Below are 16042 nucleotides of genomic sequence, written 5' to 3'. Positions count from 1 at the left end.
CCCATGTGCATTCTGCCTTCCCTTTGTCGACCTTTGGGAGCTCTTTCTTCTGTCCTGCGGTTTGGCTCTTGGGCAGGGGGCAGAGGACCCATTGCTTGTCCTGCTTCTGTGTGTTCCTGCCCTGCTTCCCTGGGCAGCTTCCTCCAGGAGGGCCACCAGTCGGACACCTCACCGCGACAGGCTTTCCTGGCACTCAAGGGTGGGTTTCCAGGAAGTGCTGCTGGCACCACACCTCGGTGACCTCTCCGGCATCTTCTGCCCTCTTGGTTGAGGGCTGGATCTCCGCCCGGGGAACATCTTTGCTGGGCCCTTTGTCTCAGTCCTTGTATCTGCTGCTCCTGTGTTCTTTGGAACTTCTTGCTCCCCCATCCCCCTCACTCCCCTCCCTGTTAATTTTTCTTTAGCATAAACTTTCCTTGTTCAATGACTATGTGATTTCTGTCTCTTGACTGGGCCTGAATGTGTCTAGGTGTGGATTTCTTTTTTTCTTTTCCTTTCTTTTTAAAAAAAATCCTGTTTGCTGGGCACCTGGTGGCTCAGTCAGTTAAGCATCTGCCTTTGGTTCAGGTCATGATCCTGGGGTCCCGGGATCGAGCCCTGCATTGGGCTCCCTGCTCAGCGGGGAGTCTGCTTCCCCATCTGCTTCTCTCCCCACTCATGCTCTCTCATTCTCTCTCACATAAACCAATCATAAATAAATAACATCTTAAAATAAACATGCAGGGAACACATTTATTATTAAAAATAATATATAAAATATATAAATATAAATATAAAATATTTTAATAAAATTTTTATAACATTATATAAAATATACAAATAATACAAAAATAATAAATGATAAAATAATAAATAAAAAATAATAAAATAAGGATGCCTGGGTGGCTCAGTCGGTTAAGTGTCTGCCTTCAGCTCAGGTCATGATCCTAGGGCTCTGGGATCGAGCCCCACTTCAGGCTCCTTGCCCAGTGGGGAACCTCCTTCTCCCTCTGCCTGCTGCTCCCCCTGCATGTGCTCTCCCTCTCTCTCTCTCGCTCTCGCTCTCTCTCTGACAAATAAGTAAATAAAATCTGAAAAAATAAAATAAAATAAATAAAATTCCTGCTTGGGATTCCCTGAGTTTTCTGAGTCCGAGGACTTCGGGTCCGCGATCACTCGTTTAAACTTCTGCAAACTCTGAACCATTAGCCCAATGAGTAGAGCCTCTGCCCCTCTGTGGCTTTTCCTTCTTCAGGCTGGTGCTCTGCGAGGTCTACTTACCTGCCCCCTAACCCCGTGTCCCTTCCTCTCGTTTACAAAAATCTTTGTTGAGCTATGATTCACATACCACACAGGTCACCTATTTCAAGTGAAGAATGTGATAATTTTTCATGCGTTCACAGGGTTGTGCAACCATCCCTTCAACTGACGCTAGAACATTTCGTCACCCTGAGAAGAAACCCCACGGCCATCAGCAGCCACTCTCCATCCTCCCATCTTCCCACTCTTGGCAGCCTTTAACCTGCTTTGTGTCTGCGGATTTGCCTCTCCCGGCTGTTTCAAATAAACGGAATCATGCAACATGTGGTCTTTTGTGCCTGGCTTCTTTCCTTCAGCATAACAGTTTCGAGATTCCTCCCTGTTTTATTGCCAAATAATATCCCCTTGTATCGATAAATCACATTCTGGATTTATCGATACAATACAATATCGATACCTAATGATTTGGGTTGCTTCTACTTTGGGGCTATCAGGAATAACCCCACTGTGCACGTTTTCATGTGGATTTTTCCATTCATTTCTCTTGAGTAGATGCCTGGGAACGTGGTGGTGCTGGGTATAACCTTTGGAGGATCTTCCAGAGTGTTTTCCGGTAGAAACAGCGTAGAACACACCATTGCATGTTCCCACCAGAAACGTGGAGCTAACTTCCTTTTTACCTGTTTGTCTCTCTGACTTCACTCCGGGCAATCTCTCCCATCTGTCTCCACAACACTCACCACTTAACCTGGCCCCTCGGTTCCCAGCTGCAATGATCATTTTTATTTCTGGAATTCTTCTTTAGTCCTTTTCTGTAATTTCTCTGAAAATATGACGATTTCTTGCTTCTTTGTCATATTTTCAATATCCTGTTTTCTTTTTTTGTTAAGATTTTATTTATTTATTGAGAGACAAGAGCACACAAGCAGGGGGAGGGGCAGAGGGAGAGAGAGAATCTGAAGCAGGCTCCCCACTCAGCATAGAGCCCTACGTGAGGCTCGATCTCACGACCCTGAGATCATGACCTGAGCCGAAATCAAGAGACAGATGCTTAACTGACTGAGCCACCCAGGCGCCCCCTATTTTATTTTTTCAAACAATCGAAGAGGCTTTTTTTTTTTTTTTTTAATGGTTCGCGACCAAACTTGCTCTGGAACTTGAGGGTCTGCAGCCCTCACGGCTCTGGACCACAGTTTGCTCTTCTTGCTGGCACTTGCTCATGGTGGCTCATTTCCCGACGTGCTCCGTGTGCTCCTTCGCTTCATTGGCGGGAAGCCTCTGTGGGCTTGGTCTGAAGCGCATTTGCTCCTGAGTTTCCTTTTTATCAGGCTCTGTGGAGCAGTACCGATGGGGACCGCTTTATTTATTTTTTTTAAGGATTTTATTTATTTATTTGACAGGCAGAGATCAGTAGTAGGCAGAGAGGCAGGCAGAGGGAGAAGCAGAAGCAGGCTCCCTGCTGAGCAGAGAGCCCGATGTGGGGCTTGATCCCAGGACCCTGAGATCATGACCTGAGCCGAAGGCAGAGGCTTTAACCCACTGAGCCACCCAGGTGCCCCTCTCAGTATGGTTTTGAAGCAAATTCTAGACACTAGGCTCTTCCATCTGAATACTTGGGTACGAGTCTCCAAACAATGACAGCTCTTTAAAAAATAGAGCTGCGACATCTGTATTCACACACCAAAAATTTAGAATAATAATTCCCTAGTATCATCAGTGTTTACATTCCTGCTATAATCCAGGCGCCCTGTTTCAGTATTTTTACATGTTCTGTATCAAGAGGTGCCCTCTGGATATCTAGCCTGTCATTCTGCCAGAAACAGAAGCTTCTGACCATAATTTTGCAGTAAAAATGTCATCTCGGGGGGCTCAGTGGGTTAAAGCCTCTGCCTTCTGCTTGGGTTGTGATCCCGGGGTCCTGGGATCGAGCCCTGCGTCGGGCTCTCTGCTTGGTGGGGAGCCTGCTTCCTCCTCTCTCTCTCTCTGTCTCTGCCTGCCTCTCTGCCTACAAGTGATCTCTGTCTGTCAAATAAATAAATAAAAATCTTAAAAAAAAAATGTCATCTCGGGGCCACCGGCCTGGCTCCGTTGGATGAGCCTGTGACTCTTAAGTTGGAGCCCCGTGTTCGGTGTAGAGATCATGTTTTTTAAAAAATGTTATCTCTGAGGCACCGGGGTGGCTTGGTTGGTTGGGCGACAGACTTCGGCTCGGGTCGTGATCCTGGGATCCCAGGATCGAGTCCTGCATTGGGCTCCTTGCTCAGCAGGGAGTCTGCTTCTCCCTCTGGATGCCCCCCCCCCCATGTTCTCTCTCTCTCTCTCTCTCAAATACATTAATAAAAATCTTTAAAAAAAAAAGAGTCATCTTCACATACATGCTTATGTGTGCTGTTGTTTTTTCTTTTTTTTCCTCCTCTGCTCTCTCTCTCTCTGTCTCTCTCTCTCTCTCTTTTTTTTTCTGGAGCATTCTTTCTGCCACACCCCTTTAGTCACTAATGGGAACCTGAGGCTTTCAGGCAAGATTTTTCCAGGTCTGGCAACCTGGTGATCTCAGTCCCCAACACAGCCCAGCCAGCGGCTACGATTACCCCCATTAGCACAGACTAGAAAACTGAGGACCCCAGGGAGGGGGGTTCAACAGCTTGCCCAAGCGGGCATTCCAGCAGCGTCCACCGATCAGCGAGCCCGCGTTCTTTCCTCTTATCATGACAGCATCTGGCGTGCTGTGGTTTCTTTGGTGGGGGGCGGGTCCGCCTTCGCAAGAGCGGTTTCGCTGGTTCCCCCACCTCCCGGAAGAGCCAGGCCGGGCAGGAGGCTGCTGCCCCCTCCTGGCCGCATGGCTGACTGCAGGCCGGAGGACCCGGAGCGCCCAGAGCCCCGGGACACCTCTGTCAGCCCTCCCTGGCCCCGGCTGCTTCTCGCCAGAAAGGACGAAGAGCCTTGTGGAGAGGAGAAATAACGGAGTCTGCAGTCCCATCCCTTGGTCACTGAGGAACCTCAGTCAAGTCACCCACCTTGGCCCTGGCCTCAGTTCCCCCTCTGCAAAATGGGCATAAATGAGACCTTCCTTGAAAGGCTCTTAGGAGGCTGATAGGAGCTCCGCGGGGCTCCTGGAGAGCTCGCCCTGCAGCCTCTGGCACAGGGAGATCAGCGAGAAGGCCTGAGGTCCGCTTCCTCCTCGAAGGGAGAAAACAGGACCATACGAAGTCTGCAGAGCTTTGTTGAATGAAAACCAGGGGCCGCCCATCAAAGGTGCTCGGTGCCCTTGTCCACTGCCCGCTGTGATCTTTGGTCAGAGAATCACAGGAAAACAGGAAGGACGTATGATCCTGGCCTGGGAGGGGACACTGGCGGGAGGCACGTCCCCCATGGCCAGGTATCCCCAACCCCAGGCTCTCAGCTTCACCTCCTGCACCCGATAAGGGCTGAGGCCAAGGCCCAGGGAGGAGCAATCAAGCCCAGGGTCTCCCTCACCAGCTTCGTGAGGGTTCCTCGTCCTGGCCACCCTGACGCTCCAGCAGTGCCAGGCCCGGCTCTGCTGCTGACCTGCTGAGGCCACTCCCACCAGGGCCTAGGGGCTGCTGTTCTGAGACCTCAGCAGGGGGACAGAGGGGACTTTCTGGGACTAGTAGGGACACAAGACCCCCTGGGTGTGCCCTCAGCCTTGAGACTCACGCCCTCCTCCACCTGGTCCAGGCAAAGCCTCCTTCCCTGAGTGCTTCCATGACTTCCCTTGTCACGGCTCCCAGGGTGTCCACATCCCAGGATTCTACTGGGAGGGAGTGTGTCCTCCAGGAAGGGAGGGGCTGAGCCCCTGACTGGGCTCCTGGAGCGCCCCGAGGGGACAATGCACAGTATTCCAGCAGTGCAAAGCCCTCCTCGGGGGGATCCCCTGTCTGGGTCCTTGCCCCCACAGCCTGCCTACCTACAGATCCCCTTCCCCTCCGCACCCCAGAAATCAGTTATGCCTGGCCCCAGACCTGAGAGTCAGCATTCCAAGCACACACCCTGTCTCCTACCAGGGGCACACAGCCTCTCCAGGGCTGCCTGTCCCAGCTGACCCTCAGTGAGGGCAAAGTTCACCCGGTTCATCCTCAGTGATGGCTGGTGGGGGCCTCCCCCATGTGGAGTTTCTGCAGAACCTACTTTCTCTTTGCCCTTCCCCTGTCCCTGTCTGAACCTGTTGGCCTTACCCAGTGACTATCACACTGGCAAAAGGACAGCCACTAGACCCAGAGAGCCAGGGCCTGGGAGGACTGTGACCAACCTGGAGAATCTGTGCCTTGCTGGCAGGTAGGGGATGGATGCCGGCAGGAGAAGATGCTCCAGACCTGGGACCTGGCAGAAGCAAGAGCCATGGGGCACTGGGGAACCATAGAGGGTTGATGTGTAGGGAGGCCACGGTCAGATGGGCCTTTCAGGACCATCAGGCTGGTGGTGCTGATGACCAGACTGTGGTGGGGAGAGCCTGGGAGCCGTAGCTAGCAGTGGAGATGGAGAAAAGTTGCAGGGTGGGGGGCCAGGCCTGCAGCAGGGAGTGCGTGGTCAGGAGGGGCTGGGACTGGGAGAGGGGGGCCACTGAAGGGGAGTTGGAGGGGACTTAAGGAAGCATAGGAGGGAGACCTGGGGTGGAGGAAGTCACAGAATCTAGAAGCAAGAGACAGTAGGAATGGCCTTTGGGGCTGGCGATGGGAAGATCACGGCAGGGACAGGATTGAGGGAGCGGGAGGTGAGGACGTGAGGTGGTGTGTGTGGATGGTGGGCTGGAGTGTCTTGACAGCTGAGGGGACAGAGAAGAGAGAATGCAGGGGAGTGGTGAGCCTGGGTTGTGCTTTCTTGAGAGGGCAAACCCTCGCTCTGGGTTGAAGCTGAGCAGGGTAGAGCTGGGAGAGGGGCAGTGTCAGGAGGGGTCCTGGCGGGAGGTGAGTTCCTGGGGAAGGAGAGGTGGTCTGAGAAAGGAAGGGGATTAGCCTGGCAGGAGGAGTGCCCCCACCCCACCTTGGACCCTGGATCCCTGCTCCAGCAACACAGGGCTCGGAGTCCGGGCTGTGTGCTGGGCTCCCTCAGACCCACCCTCCCACCTGCTGATGTCACCTGGGGCAGAGGTCAGGTGAGCTCACCTGACTCTTGCTACCAGATTCCAACACAGGACTCCCTTGAATCCAGACGATTCTACGCGGCACTGCCTTCCTGATGTTAGGAAGGACAGAACTGATGTCCGGGAGGACGGAACATTCCATGTTTCATAGTCTCATTTCTAACTTTTTTTTCAGTGACCACCCAGAATTTTACTACCCAGATTCTAAATTTGCTAAGGTTTTGTTGCTACATTTGCCGGAAATATAAATATTGAGGACATATGGTGTTTCTCCACTGAATAGTTTGGAAGAGATCTCCTAGGAAAATTCTCCTACAAACACAGTTTGTCAAAACTAAAAAAATGTTTATGGGGAGCCCGGGTGGCTCCATTGGTCATGCGTCCCACTCTTGGTTCCGCTCGCATAGGGCTGCCCGCTCAGCAGGGAGTCTGTTTCTCCCTCTGCCCCTCCCCCTGCTCGTGCACCCTCTCTCTCTTGCTCGCTCTGTCTTTCTCTCAATTAAGTAAATAAAATCTTTAAAAGATGCTCATAATTTTTAATATCATCAAAATTATTTTTTTTAAGATTTTATTTATTTATTTATTTGTCAGAGAGAGAGAGAGAACACCAGCAGGCAGAGCGGCAGGCAGAGGCAGAGAGACAGGCAGGCTCCCTGCTGAGCAAGAAGCCCGATGTAGGACTCGATCCCAGGACCCTGCGATCATGACCTGAGCCGAAGGCAGCGGCTTAACCAACTGAGCCACCCAGGTGTCCCCAAAATTATTTTTTTAAGCAGGATATATCAGCCGGGATATCTCTTTTGTCTCTTTTTATTTAGGAAAATCCCTCTATTTAAAAAAAAAAAATCGGGGCGCCTGGGTGGCTCAGTGGGTTAAAGCCGCTGCCTTCGGCTCAGGTCATGATCCCAGGGTCCTGGGATTGAGCCCCACATCGGGCTCTCTGCTCAGCAGGGAGCCTGCTTCCTCCTCTCTCTCTGCCTGCCACTCTGCCTACTTGTGATCTCTGTCTGTCAAATAAATAAATAAATAATCTTAAAAAAAAATCCAACATCGATGTGTTCAAGAGGGATTTTCAACTTTTAGGTGGCAGGCACAGTGCAGGACCTGCTTTGTGCTTTTGCCCCAGGTCCCCATGGTCTTGCTCTGTGCCTGATGAATTAAAGGTCAAGGCAGCTGTACCTGCCTGGCCAGCCACGGAACTGGGCAGTCATGTGTCCAGGGGTCAGACGGCATCTGAGAAATAGCCAAGGTGTCCACAAAGACCCCAAGAGGGAAAGAATCAACATTTGGAATCCCCAAACCTACAGGCGCCCAGCTTGGTCACAGGGATGCCTGTCCTTCCTTCAATTGCCCCCTCCCCCCACTCCCGCCCCTGCCCTTTCCCTCCCCCGTGTCCCTCCCTCCCCTGCTCCAGCCTTGAGAAGGAGAGCAGAGGCCAGCTGGCCCTCTCATGCTGGGGCTCCCCTGCCCCCAGCCCAGTCCAGCTGGAGGAAGGGAGAAGAAATGACTTTGAACAAACTTTAGTTTTGATCGTTAAGCCACCGCTGGAATTGCAGCTGCTAACCAATGCTGTTTTGGGGACCAGAAATGACCCAAGGACCTTACTGCACCTGAGAGTGACCAGAGAGGTGTGGCAGCTGCCTCAGTTTCCACCGAGGTGCGAGGGCCCAGGTGCTTTCTGCCCCCACCGGGGAGTCCTCCGTGTTCTATTGAGTGTGCGCTGCCTGCCCAGCGCTGGGGAAAAGTCAGGTGCATGTGCGCCGCTGTGCGTTTCCAAATGGCTCCTCAAGGTCACAGACAACCACCATCTGCTGAGTCCAGGGTGCGAGTCTTCACCCCAGGATGCTCATCTGGGCAGCAGCCAGACTTGGCCCTGGCCCTCCACTCACTTTCTCCCCTGGCTTCTGGGAGCCCCTTTGTCCTAGTCCCCTCACCTCTGAGCTTGGAGGCCCCCATGAGCCATCTTGGACCCTTTTCGGCTTGGATGCTTCTCCAGGATCCTGGCCTTAACACTGACGATTCCCGCGTTGCTATGCCCACCCCAGCCCCCCTCCCTGAATCCCAGACCCTTCCATTCTACTCCTCCTCTGGGAAGTCAATAGCTAGAGGAGTTCACGGCAGGACGCCACACCCTGAGCCTCCAGTCTCTTGCCTTTCATTCAGCAACACCATCTCAATGAATGGCCGCCCAGCCTTCCAGGGGCTCGGGCCAAACGCTTTGACAGCATCCTTGACTCCTCTCAGCCTCGATATTGCTCTGCATGTCCTCTCTCCCCAGAGAGACCCAGAATCCAACAACTTCTCATTGTCTCCGCTGCTGCCATCTAGTCCCCATCACCTTGAGCTCGGATCCCTGCAGGGGCCCCTTCACTAGCTCTCCTGCCCCTGCTGCCTATTTCCCACACAGTAGCGGAGAGATTCCATAACACAGAAATCAGATCCTATGCTCCCTCTGCTCCTGGCCTTCTGGGGAGCCCCTTCACTCAGTGAGGTGAAGGCCTCCAAGACCCCACAGAGCTGGCCCACTCCTCTCTGACCTTGGCTCTCCCTGCTTGGCTCCTCTGGCCCCTCAATGTGCCTCTGGGCCTTTGCACTGGCCTTCCCCGCTGGCTGCAAGGCTCACTCCCTCCCTTCTCCCAGTCAACGGAGGTTGCCAACGGATGTTGCCTTTGGTATCCCTTGATCCTCTTAACATGGCTTTATTTTTCCAGAACAGGCATTACCATATGACTTCCCAGAGCACGGGTGGGAAATGTGTCTGTGAGCGAGCAGACAGCAAGCAGCTTAGGCTTTGCAGGCATTTCTGTTGCAACTCCTTGACCTTACCCTGATGGTCTGAAGACAGTTCGGGGATGGTACCCTGGACAAACCCTTACCTTTCTGACCTCAGTTTCCTTCCCTGTAAAATGGGTTTGAGAAAATTAGGATCCATACTACTGGCCTGTGTCTGCTGTAGCAAACCATAGGCTGGAGGTCTTAAAACAGCAGAAATATTTTCTCTCGCACCCTGGAGGCCAGAAGTCCGAGACTCAGGTGTTAGCAGGCTGCGTTCCCTTCTGAGGCTTTGCGGGAGGATCGTTCCTGCCTCTTGGGCCTTCTGGGGGCTCCAGGTGCTCCTGGGCTCGTGGCCGCATCCCTCCCACCTCTGTCTCTGTGGTCACACAGGGTGCTCCTTCTCTTTCTCCTCTTCTTCTGTCTCAAGTCACCCTCTGTCTTTCTGGTGTAAGGATAACTGTCACTGGGCTTAGGGTCTGCCCAGATAATCCAGAATGATCTCCTCATTTTGTGATCCTTAACTTAATGATACCTGCGAAGACCTTTTGTGCACGTAAGCTAATGTGCCCAGGTTCCTGGGATTAGGATGTGGGATATGTCTTTTTTGGGGAAGGGGGGCCACCATTCAACCCACTACAGGTATCTTTTTTTTTTTTAAAGATTTTATTATTTATTTGACAGAGAGAGAGATCACAAGTAGGCAGAGAGGCAGGCAGAGAGAGAGAGGGGGAAGCAGACTCCCCACCAAGCGGAGAGCCGGATGTGGGGCTCGATCCCAGGACCCTGGGATCATGACCCGAGCTGAAGGCAGAGGATTTAACCCACTGAGCCACCCAGGCGCCCCCCCACTACATGTATCTTTAAAGTGCCTTAAAAGGAAAATGAAACCGGAACGACAGCTTCTTAATCTGCAGTGAAAAGAAAACGAGGTGGACCAGAACCTGGTGCACCTCGGTCAAGAACACGGTCCCCAAGGACGCAGCTCACACGGCTGCGAACCTTCAGGAGGCCTGAAGCTCAGGGCTGCGGAAGGTCAGGGCTGGTGACAACTATGCGAGGGAGCAGGCGAGGTGGGGAGGTAACACTGAGTGGGTGCCAGCACGTCCACTGTCCCGCCCTGTCTGGGGCCCATGTCAATCACAACCCACATTTGGGCTGGTTTTAAAGCCTAAATAGCATTTTTTCCGTGTCTCCTCTTACTCGAGGTTCAAGCCAGCACCGGCAGATAAGAAGTCGATCAGACAGCACCAATCCCATTGTGCGAATGAGGATACAGAGGCTCTGAAGTTCAGCTGTTTCCATGCCACCATGTCCGCTGCCACCTAAGCCTTCCACTGCCCACCCCCACCCAGCAGTGGCCACCATCCCTCATCTGTCCCGGTGCAGGTGGCTGGGAGTCAGCGGTGCAGGGGAGAGGCTGGCGGGGCTCAGCAACATTCCCACCGCGCAACTCTACTGAGCAGCCCTCAGGAGGATGACTGTGGCTGGGAAAGCCCGGGAACACTGGGACCCCAGAGCACACCTCTGATCACAGTGGCCAGACCCGCCGGTCAGGAGAGCACTCGTGCCCAGAATAATTCTCCCCAGAGTCAGCATGTTCCAGCTTGGGAGGAAAACCAAAAAGGCACTTTCCCCCAAGTGTCCCGGGGCTGAGATGTCATCCTCTGAAGGGCCCTAAATGGACCCCAGTTGAGCCCCTGTCCCCGGAAACGATTAGATCCAACAGGTACCAAGCCCGTTACCTCACTGGGACGGAACTTGCATCTGAGGGACGAACTGAGAGCCAGCGCTTTCGTGTGGGAGGCCTGAGGCAAGGTCGGTGGGGTGGCGAGCTGTGACAGGCAGTCTTCGGGGGAAGTGGGAGCTTAGCATGTTCTCCGGTTGCTTCTTATGTGAGTGAGGAGTCTAAAAATTACTGCCCTCGTGACGATGGAATCCTACAGAATCACATAGGGATTCATTCTCCTGTGTTCTCTGCAAATGACTTTTCTAAAGTTCTGATAGGAGTCAGGCAACCTAGGATCTTGCTCTGATGCTTTGAGACCCGGGGCTCGGTCCTTCCCTTCTTGGGAGGGGGGTGGTCTCTGCTGGCTCCTCACCTTCCGCATCTCAGGGTCAGCACAGGAAACCGTGGGGCGTGCCCGCAGCCCCGGCCCCGCCATCCCCTCCCCAGCACAGCGTCTTCTGAATTCTCCCATTTGGAGAGTCAAGCTTTCCATCTCCCTCTTTGAGAACCAAGAATCTCAATGTCTGTCTGTGTGTCCTTTTTACTCTGGTTCATTTTCCTTTTAATCATTCGTATAACTGGGTACTCTATTCCCCTCTATTCCGTCTCAGACTGAGAACCTTGATTCGAACTTCGGACCAGCTGCTGTTGGAGGCGTCCTCTTAGCAGAGGCCCTGGGGCTCTTCCCCAGCGCTTTTAGCCAGTCTCATTAGCTTTTCCTAAAGCATGCTGAACCCAGTTCCTTTTCGCCATTCGGGAGCCTCCTGCCCCCCAACCCTGTCCGCCCAAGCCACCATCTCTCCTGGCTGCTGCCATGGGACCCATATGCTAACCAGTCTCCCATATCCCCTCTTCTCTCCTGTCCTGTCCCCACTCAGCAGCCAGAGTGCTCCTTCTATGAACTTAAGTCAGAGCTTTTCGCTTCATTCTGTCATTCAACAAACATTTATTGAGCACCTACTGTCTCCCAGTCTAAACTCGGGATACACAGAGAACAAAACAAATGAAAATCTCTGTTCTCTAGAGATTCTATTCTAGTGGAGGGCAGAAAAGTGAGTCAACAGTATGTCAGATGTTGGTAAGAGCCAGGAGAAAAGTAAAACAAAAAAAAAGGAGCAGGAAGTATCTGCCAGGCTGGGTAAGGGAGGGGGTGCGGTTTACTATTTTCAAAAGAGAGTCAGGGGAGGCCTGGATGAGGAGATGAAGATGTAAGGGTATAAATCCGGTGGAAAACTGGGGTAAAATTACCAGCCGAGAGAAGAGCAAGTGCAAAGGCCCTGAGGCAGGAGTGTGTCTGGTGTGTTTGAGGACCAGTAAGGGGACCTCTGTGGCTGGAGCCCGGTAAGGAAGAGGAAGGACAGTGCAATAGGAAGTCGGAGCGATAAAGGGACAGATGTGGCCGGATCAGGCCCTTAGGTGCCATAAGGCCTCCGGCTCTCTTCTGAGATGGGAGTCATAGTAGATTCTTGAGCAGAAGAGGGAACGTGATCTATCTTGTTTCAACAGGCTCACTCTGGATGCTGGGAGAGGAGGATGAGGGGGGTCATGGCAGGAAGTGGGAGACCCATCAGGGTGGAGAGGTGTTGGTAGTGGAGAGGCTACAAGCACTGGGAGTCTGCATCTGGCCCCAGGAGAGGCAGCAGGATGGGCTCCTGGACCCGTGCATGGGGCCTGCGTGAGGAACAGCAAGGAAACAGGTTTTGCTACTTAAACCGCTATAATGATTTCCTGTTGCTCTTGTGATAAGTTCTGGACGTGTTTTCCAGGCCCGTCCACTTCTCCTACTGCAGCACTGCCCCCTTCCACCCCGACCCGCAGCTTCTGCGGCCTTGGCCTTTGGGCTTCCTCCCGCGAGTCCAGCATCCAGGCGGGCCCCTGCCCAGGCCTTCACCCTTGATGCTGTCTCTGCTTGAACTGCTCTCCCCACAGTGTGCCTGGTCCTGAGTTGCGGCCAGCATGTCCCCACCTCCCTAAGTCACAATGTCCCAAAACTTTGCAGCCTAACACCATCTGTTTTTCATGGCCTCCCTTGTAGTCTGTTCACGGTGTTTTTGTTTTTCTGTCTTAAATTAATCTGTCTCTTGTATTTTATTTTTTTTTGTCTCCCTCTCTAGAACATAAGCCCCAGGAGGACAGAGACTTCTGCCTGACCACTGGCTTTGTAAAGCTGTCCCAAATACACGAAGATTCAAGCGGGCGTCAAGTGCATATCCTGGAGTATGGGGTTGCTCTTGTGAGTTACAGCTGGCTCTCTGGCACCTGGAGGCAGGCACCCCTATACCTATTTTATAAGGGAGAAAAGACTACCCCAGAGGTTATATTTAGATCTGCCCAAGGGCACACCCGGTTCTAGGAAGCAGCAGAGCCAGGGTTTGACCTTGGGCCCACCAGTTCCAGAGCCAGTGCTTTGCCCCCTCCCAGGCCCTCCTGTGTCCTGAGGGTTCAGAGCGGGGCTGCCTGCTCCGTTGGGCGCAGAGCCGGGAGGAAGGGGGGTGCTCGGTTCCATGCTTGCTTTATGAGCCAGAGGTGAGGTCTGACATCCTCGAGGGGCTCTCTGCCTCAGCTGGTCTAGAAGCGCATTTGGAAGAACAGCGTGTCTACTGCTCAGGGCTCGTGTACTGTATGTAACTAGCATAGAAGGTATATATTTAGTTAAAAAAAATTAACCTCAAGCTCACCACCACTCTCAGCCTGGCAGCTCCTGTCTGCCTCTGTTCATCATCCACCTCTGTCCCTGCCCCTGACCGACTCGCGGTCATCCTCATCGGCCCTCCCGGGCGCCCTCACCGGTGAGAGCAGGTGTCTTGGGGCCGCCCCGAGCGACCGGACCCTGCCAGGGTGGCTGCGGTCGCGGGAAAGTGCACACACCTGGCTCCGGGCTTCCCACCGAGGAATTGCCCCGCGGTGTGCCCCCCTTCCCACGCCCCGCCCCCTGTGCCTCAGTTTCCCCGCAGGCAAAAGCCGGGTCCTTGCCGCTCTACAGGTGACACACCTGCTTCCGGGACTCGATCGGCCCCGGAGCCCCCCTCCCCCGCGGGCCGTCAAGCCAGCTCCGACCCCGCGCCCCCGCCTCCCTGGGGAGCCCCCCAGGGAGGCGGGGGCGCGGGGAGGGCCGCGGGCCGGCTGCGGGGGGCGCCCGCGGGAGGGCGCGGCGGCGCGGGGGGCGGAGACGCGGCGCGGCTTCCGCTCCCGCGCCTCCTCCCTCCTCCCCCGCCGTCCTGGTCCGCGGCGCCGGAGGAGGGGAGGCGGCAGGCGCCGGGAGCCGCGCGAGGAGCCGCCGCCGCCGCCGCCGCCGCCGCGCCATGGAGCCCGAGTGAGCGCGCGCGGGCCCGCCCGGCCCCGGACAACATGGAGGCGGCGCCGCCGCGGCTGCTGCTGCTCGCGCTCTGCTGCAGCCTGGCCCCCGCCGCGGGTAGGTGGGCGCCGGCCGCAGGGACAATGGCCCGGCGGCCAAGTGCGCGGCGCGCGGAAGCGACTTTGCAAGTTGGGGGCGAGTTGGGGCGCGCGCCGCGGGCGCCCGCCGTTCCCCCCGCCCGCCGCCGTCCCGGGGGGGGGTGACCGCGCGCGGGCCCTTTGTCTCGCCCTCCCGGGCCCCTCCCGGGAAGGCTGGGCCCCGTCCCGCGCCCCGGGCCGGCGAGGAGCGCGCGCGGGCGGCGCCGACCCCGCCAGGTGCGGCGCGGGCGGGTCCTCACCTGCCCGCGGCCCGGGGCGCGCTCCGGAGTGCGGCCGCGTGTGGCCGGCCGGGAGAGGCCGCGCTGGGACCGTGGGGACCCCGGGCCGCGGGCCGGCGCAGAGCGGGGACTTTCGGCGCAGAGACAGGCCTCGCCGCCCTTCGTCGGGGACTCCTCCTCGAGCCCGTTTCCGATGGCCGCGCGGCCGGCCTGCCAGCCCCGAGAACTGATTTAAGTTGCGGAGAAAGTTCTCAGATCGGGCACCGGCGGCCTGGCCTGTTGCGCGGCCCCCTGCCATCTGCGAGGCTGTCGGCTTCCGAGCGGACCGACACCTGCCAGGTGCCCAGAGGACCCGTCTCGCCGCCCGGGCCCCCCGCTCCCACCCAGCACCCCGCGGTGGCACGGGGCCGGTGTCCACGCCAGGGGGGGCCTCGTGGGGCCGCCGCGCGGGGTGACGTGGTCGCAGAGCCCGGCGTGGTCGAGAGGCGCGCTGGTGCCCTCCCTTGTGCACACCCTTTGGGAGATCGAGGGCTGGGGACCTTTCTCTCCAACTTTTGGTGTGTCCCAAGGGGTGGAGTTGAGGTCAGGAGGACTCAGGAAACCTAAGCGCGCTGTGAAACGCTACACATGTTCTTTTAATTTGGAGATTGCCATGTGGTTTTGAAGCAAATCTCTTGCTACCTAAATCATTCTCTTCGGACGTGAGTGTTTTGTTTTTCTGGAGTGTGGCTGGCCAAACCGGACAGGGCCACAGAGCCCTGGGCTCCCTGGGCTGCTGTTCTGCTGCTAGGAGCAGATTTTTGGAGGTGGTGCTGGTGGTGACGGTGGTGGGTGGCTCAGGTCCCTTTGTCTGGGCCTCTTTAAGGCAAACAGCTGTCTCCTTGAATATTTCCAGTGTGGGACATTGCCGGGAGGTGTCCCGGCCAGGCACTGTGGTCACATTCCCAGTGCTGCGGCCTCTTCATTGAGGTTTGGGGGGGCATGGAGGGGATAGTTTCCCCAGGTCCCATTGCCTCCCAGTCCAAGCCTCCAGAATGCTGGCGGGTTCACCTCAAATTTATCTCCCTGGGGAGTGTGTTTACATTTCTCGGCCTTGTCTGATACTAGCAAAACAAGGTGACGACAAAACAGTATCTGGGTAGTTTAGGCCAACGCTGCTTCTTTTCTTTCCGGAAATGCCTGGATCACAGAGGCAAAAGGTTTTTGTTTTTTTTTTTTTTTGGAAGATGTTTGTTTTAAAGGTGGGGTTTCTCAGCGGGCTGTGTTGCTTTTCACTTTGCTGCTGTTTTGGATTTCCTGTACCTTTTGGGGTGACGTTGCTGGAGTCGAATGCCTGTCGTTTCGTGGTTCGAGGCCCCAAGGAGAAGGAATCCCATCCGTGGAGTTCAGTCGTGTAGGAGGCAAAAATAGAGCTGATTATTTTAACATTAGGAAGCATGTCAACGGCACGGGCCAATGTGGCAACCCAGTCCTAAAATGGAAGGAGAGGGAGGATTCCTTCTGCACAACTGCTTCGACTGTGCTTGCTGGTGC

The 16042-nt window shown here is 55.2% G+C and overlaps 1 protein-coding gene across 1 annotated transcript in view; it reads left to right on the top strand.

Annotated features, from left to right (window-relative positions):
• LOC111149489 (LDL receptor related protein 5) overlaps window positions 1-16042 on the top strand; it is a 138888-nt gene that overhangs the window by 11804 nt on the left and 111042 nt on the right. Inside the window, exons 3-4 of the mRNA XM_022506587.1 lie at window positions 13793-14151; window positions 14255-15002. Of these exons, the coding sequence (XP_022362295.1) occupies window positions 13793-14151; window positions 14255-15002 (1107 nt within the window). The remainder of the gene's footprint in view (window positions 1-13792; window positions 14152-14254; window positions 15003-16042) is intronic.

This window comes from Enhydra lutris, unplaced genomic scaffold (assembly GCF_002288905.1).
Source record: "Enhydra lutris kenyoni isolate GAN:26980312 unplaced genomic scaffold, ASM228890v2 scaffoldscaffold22, whole genome shotgun sequence".
NCBI lineage: Eukaryota > Metazoa > Chordata > Mammalia > Carnivora > Mustelidae > Enhydra > Enhydra lutris.
The sequence above is the reverse complement of the archived record's forward strand: the minus strand, read 5'-3'. Positions and strand labels throughout refer to the sequence as shown.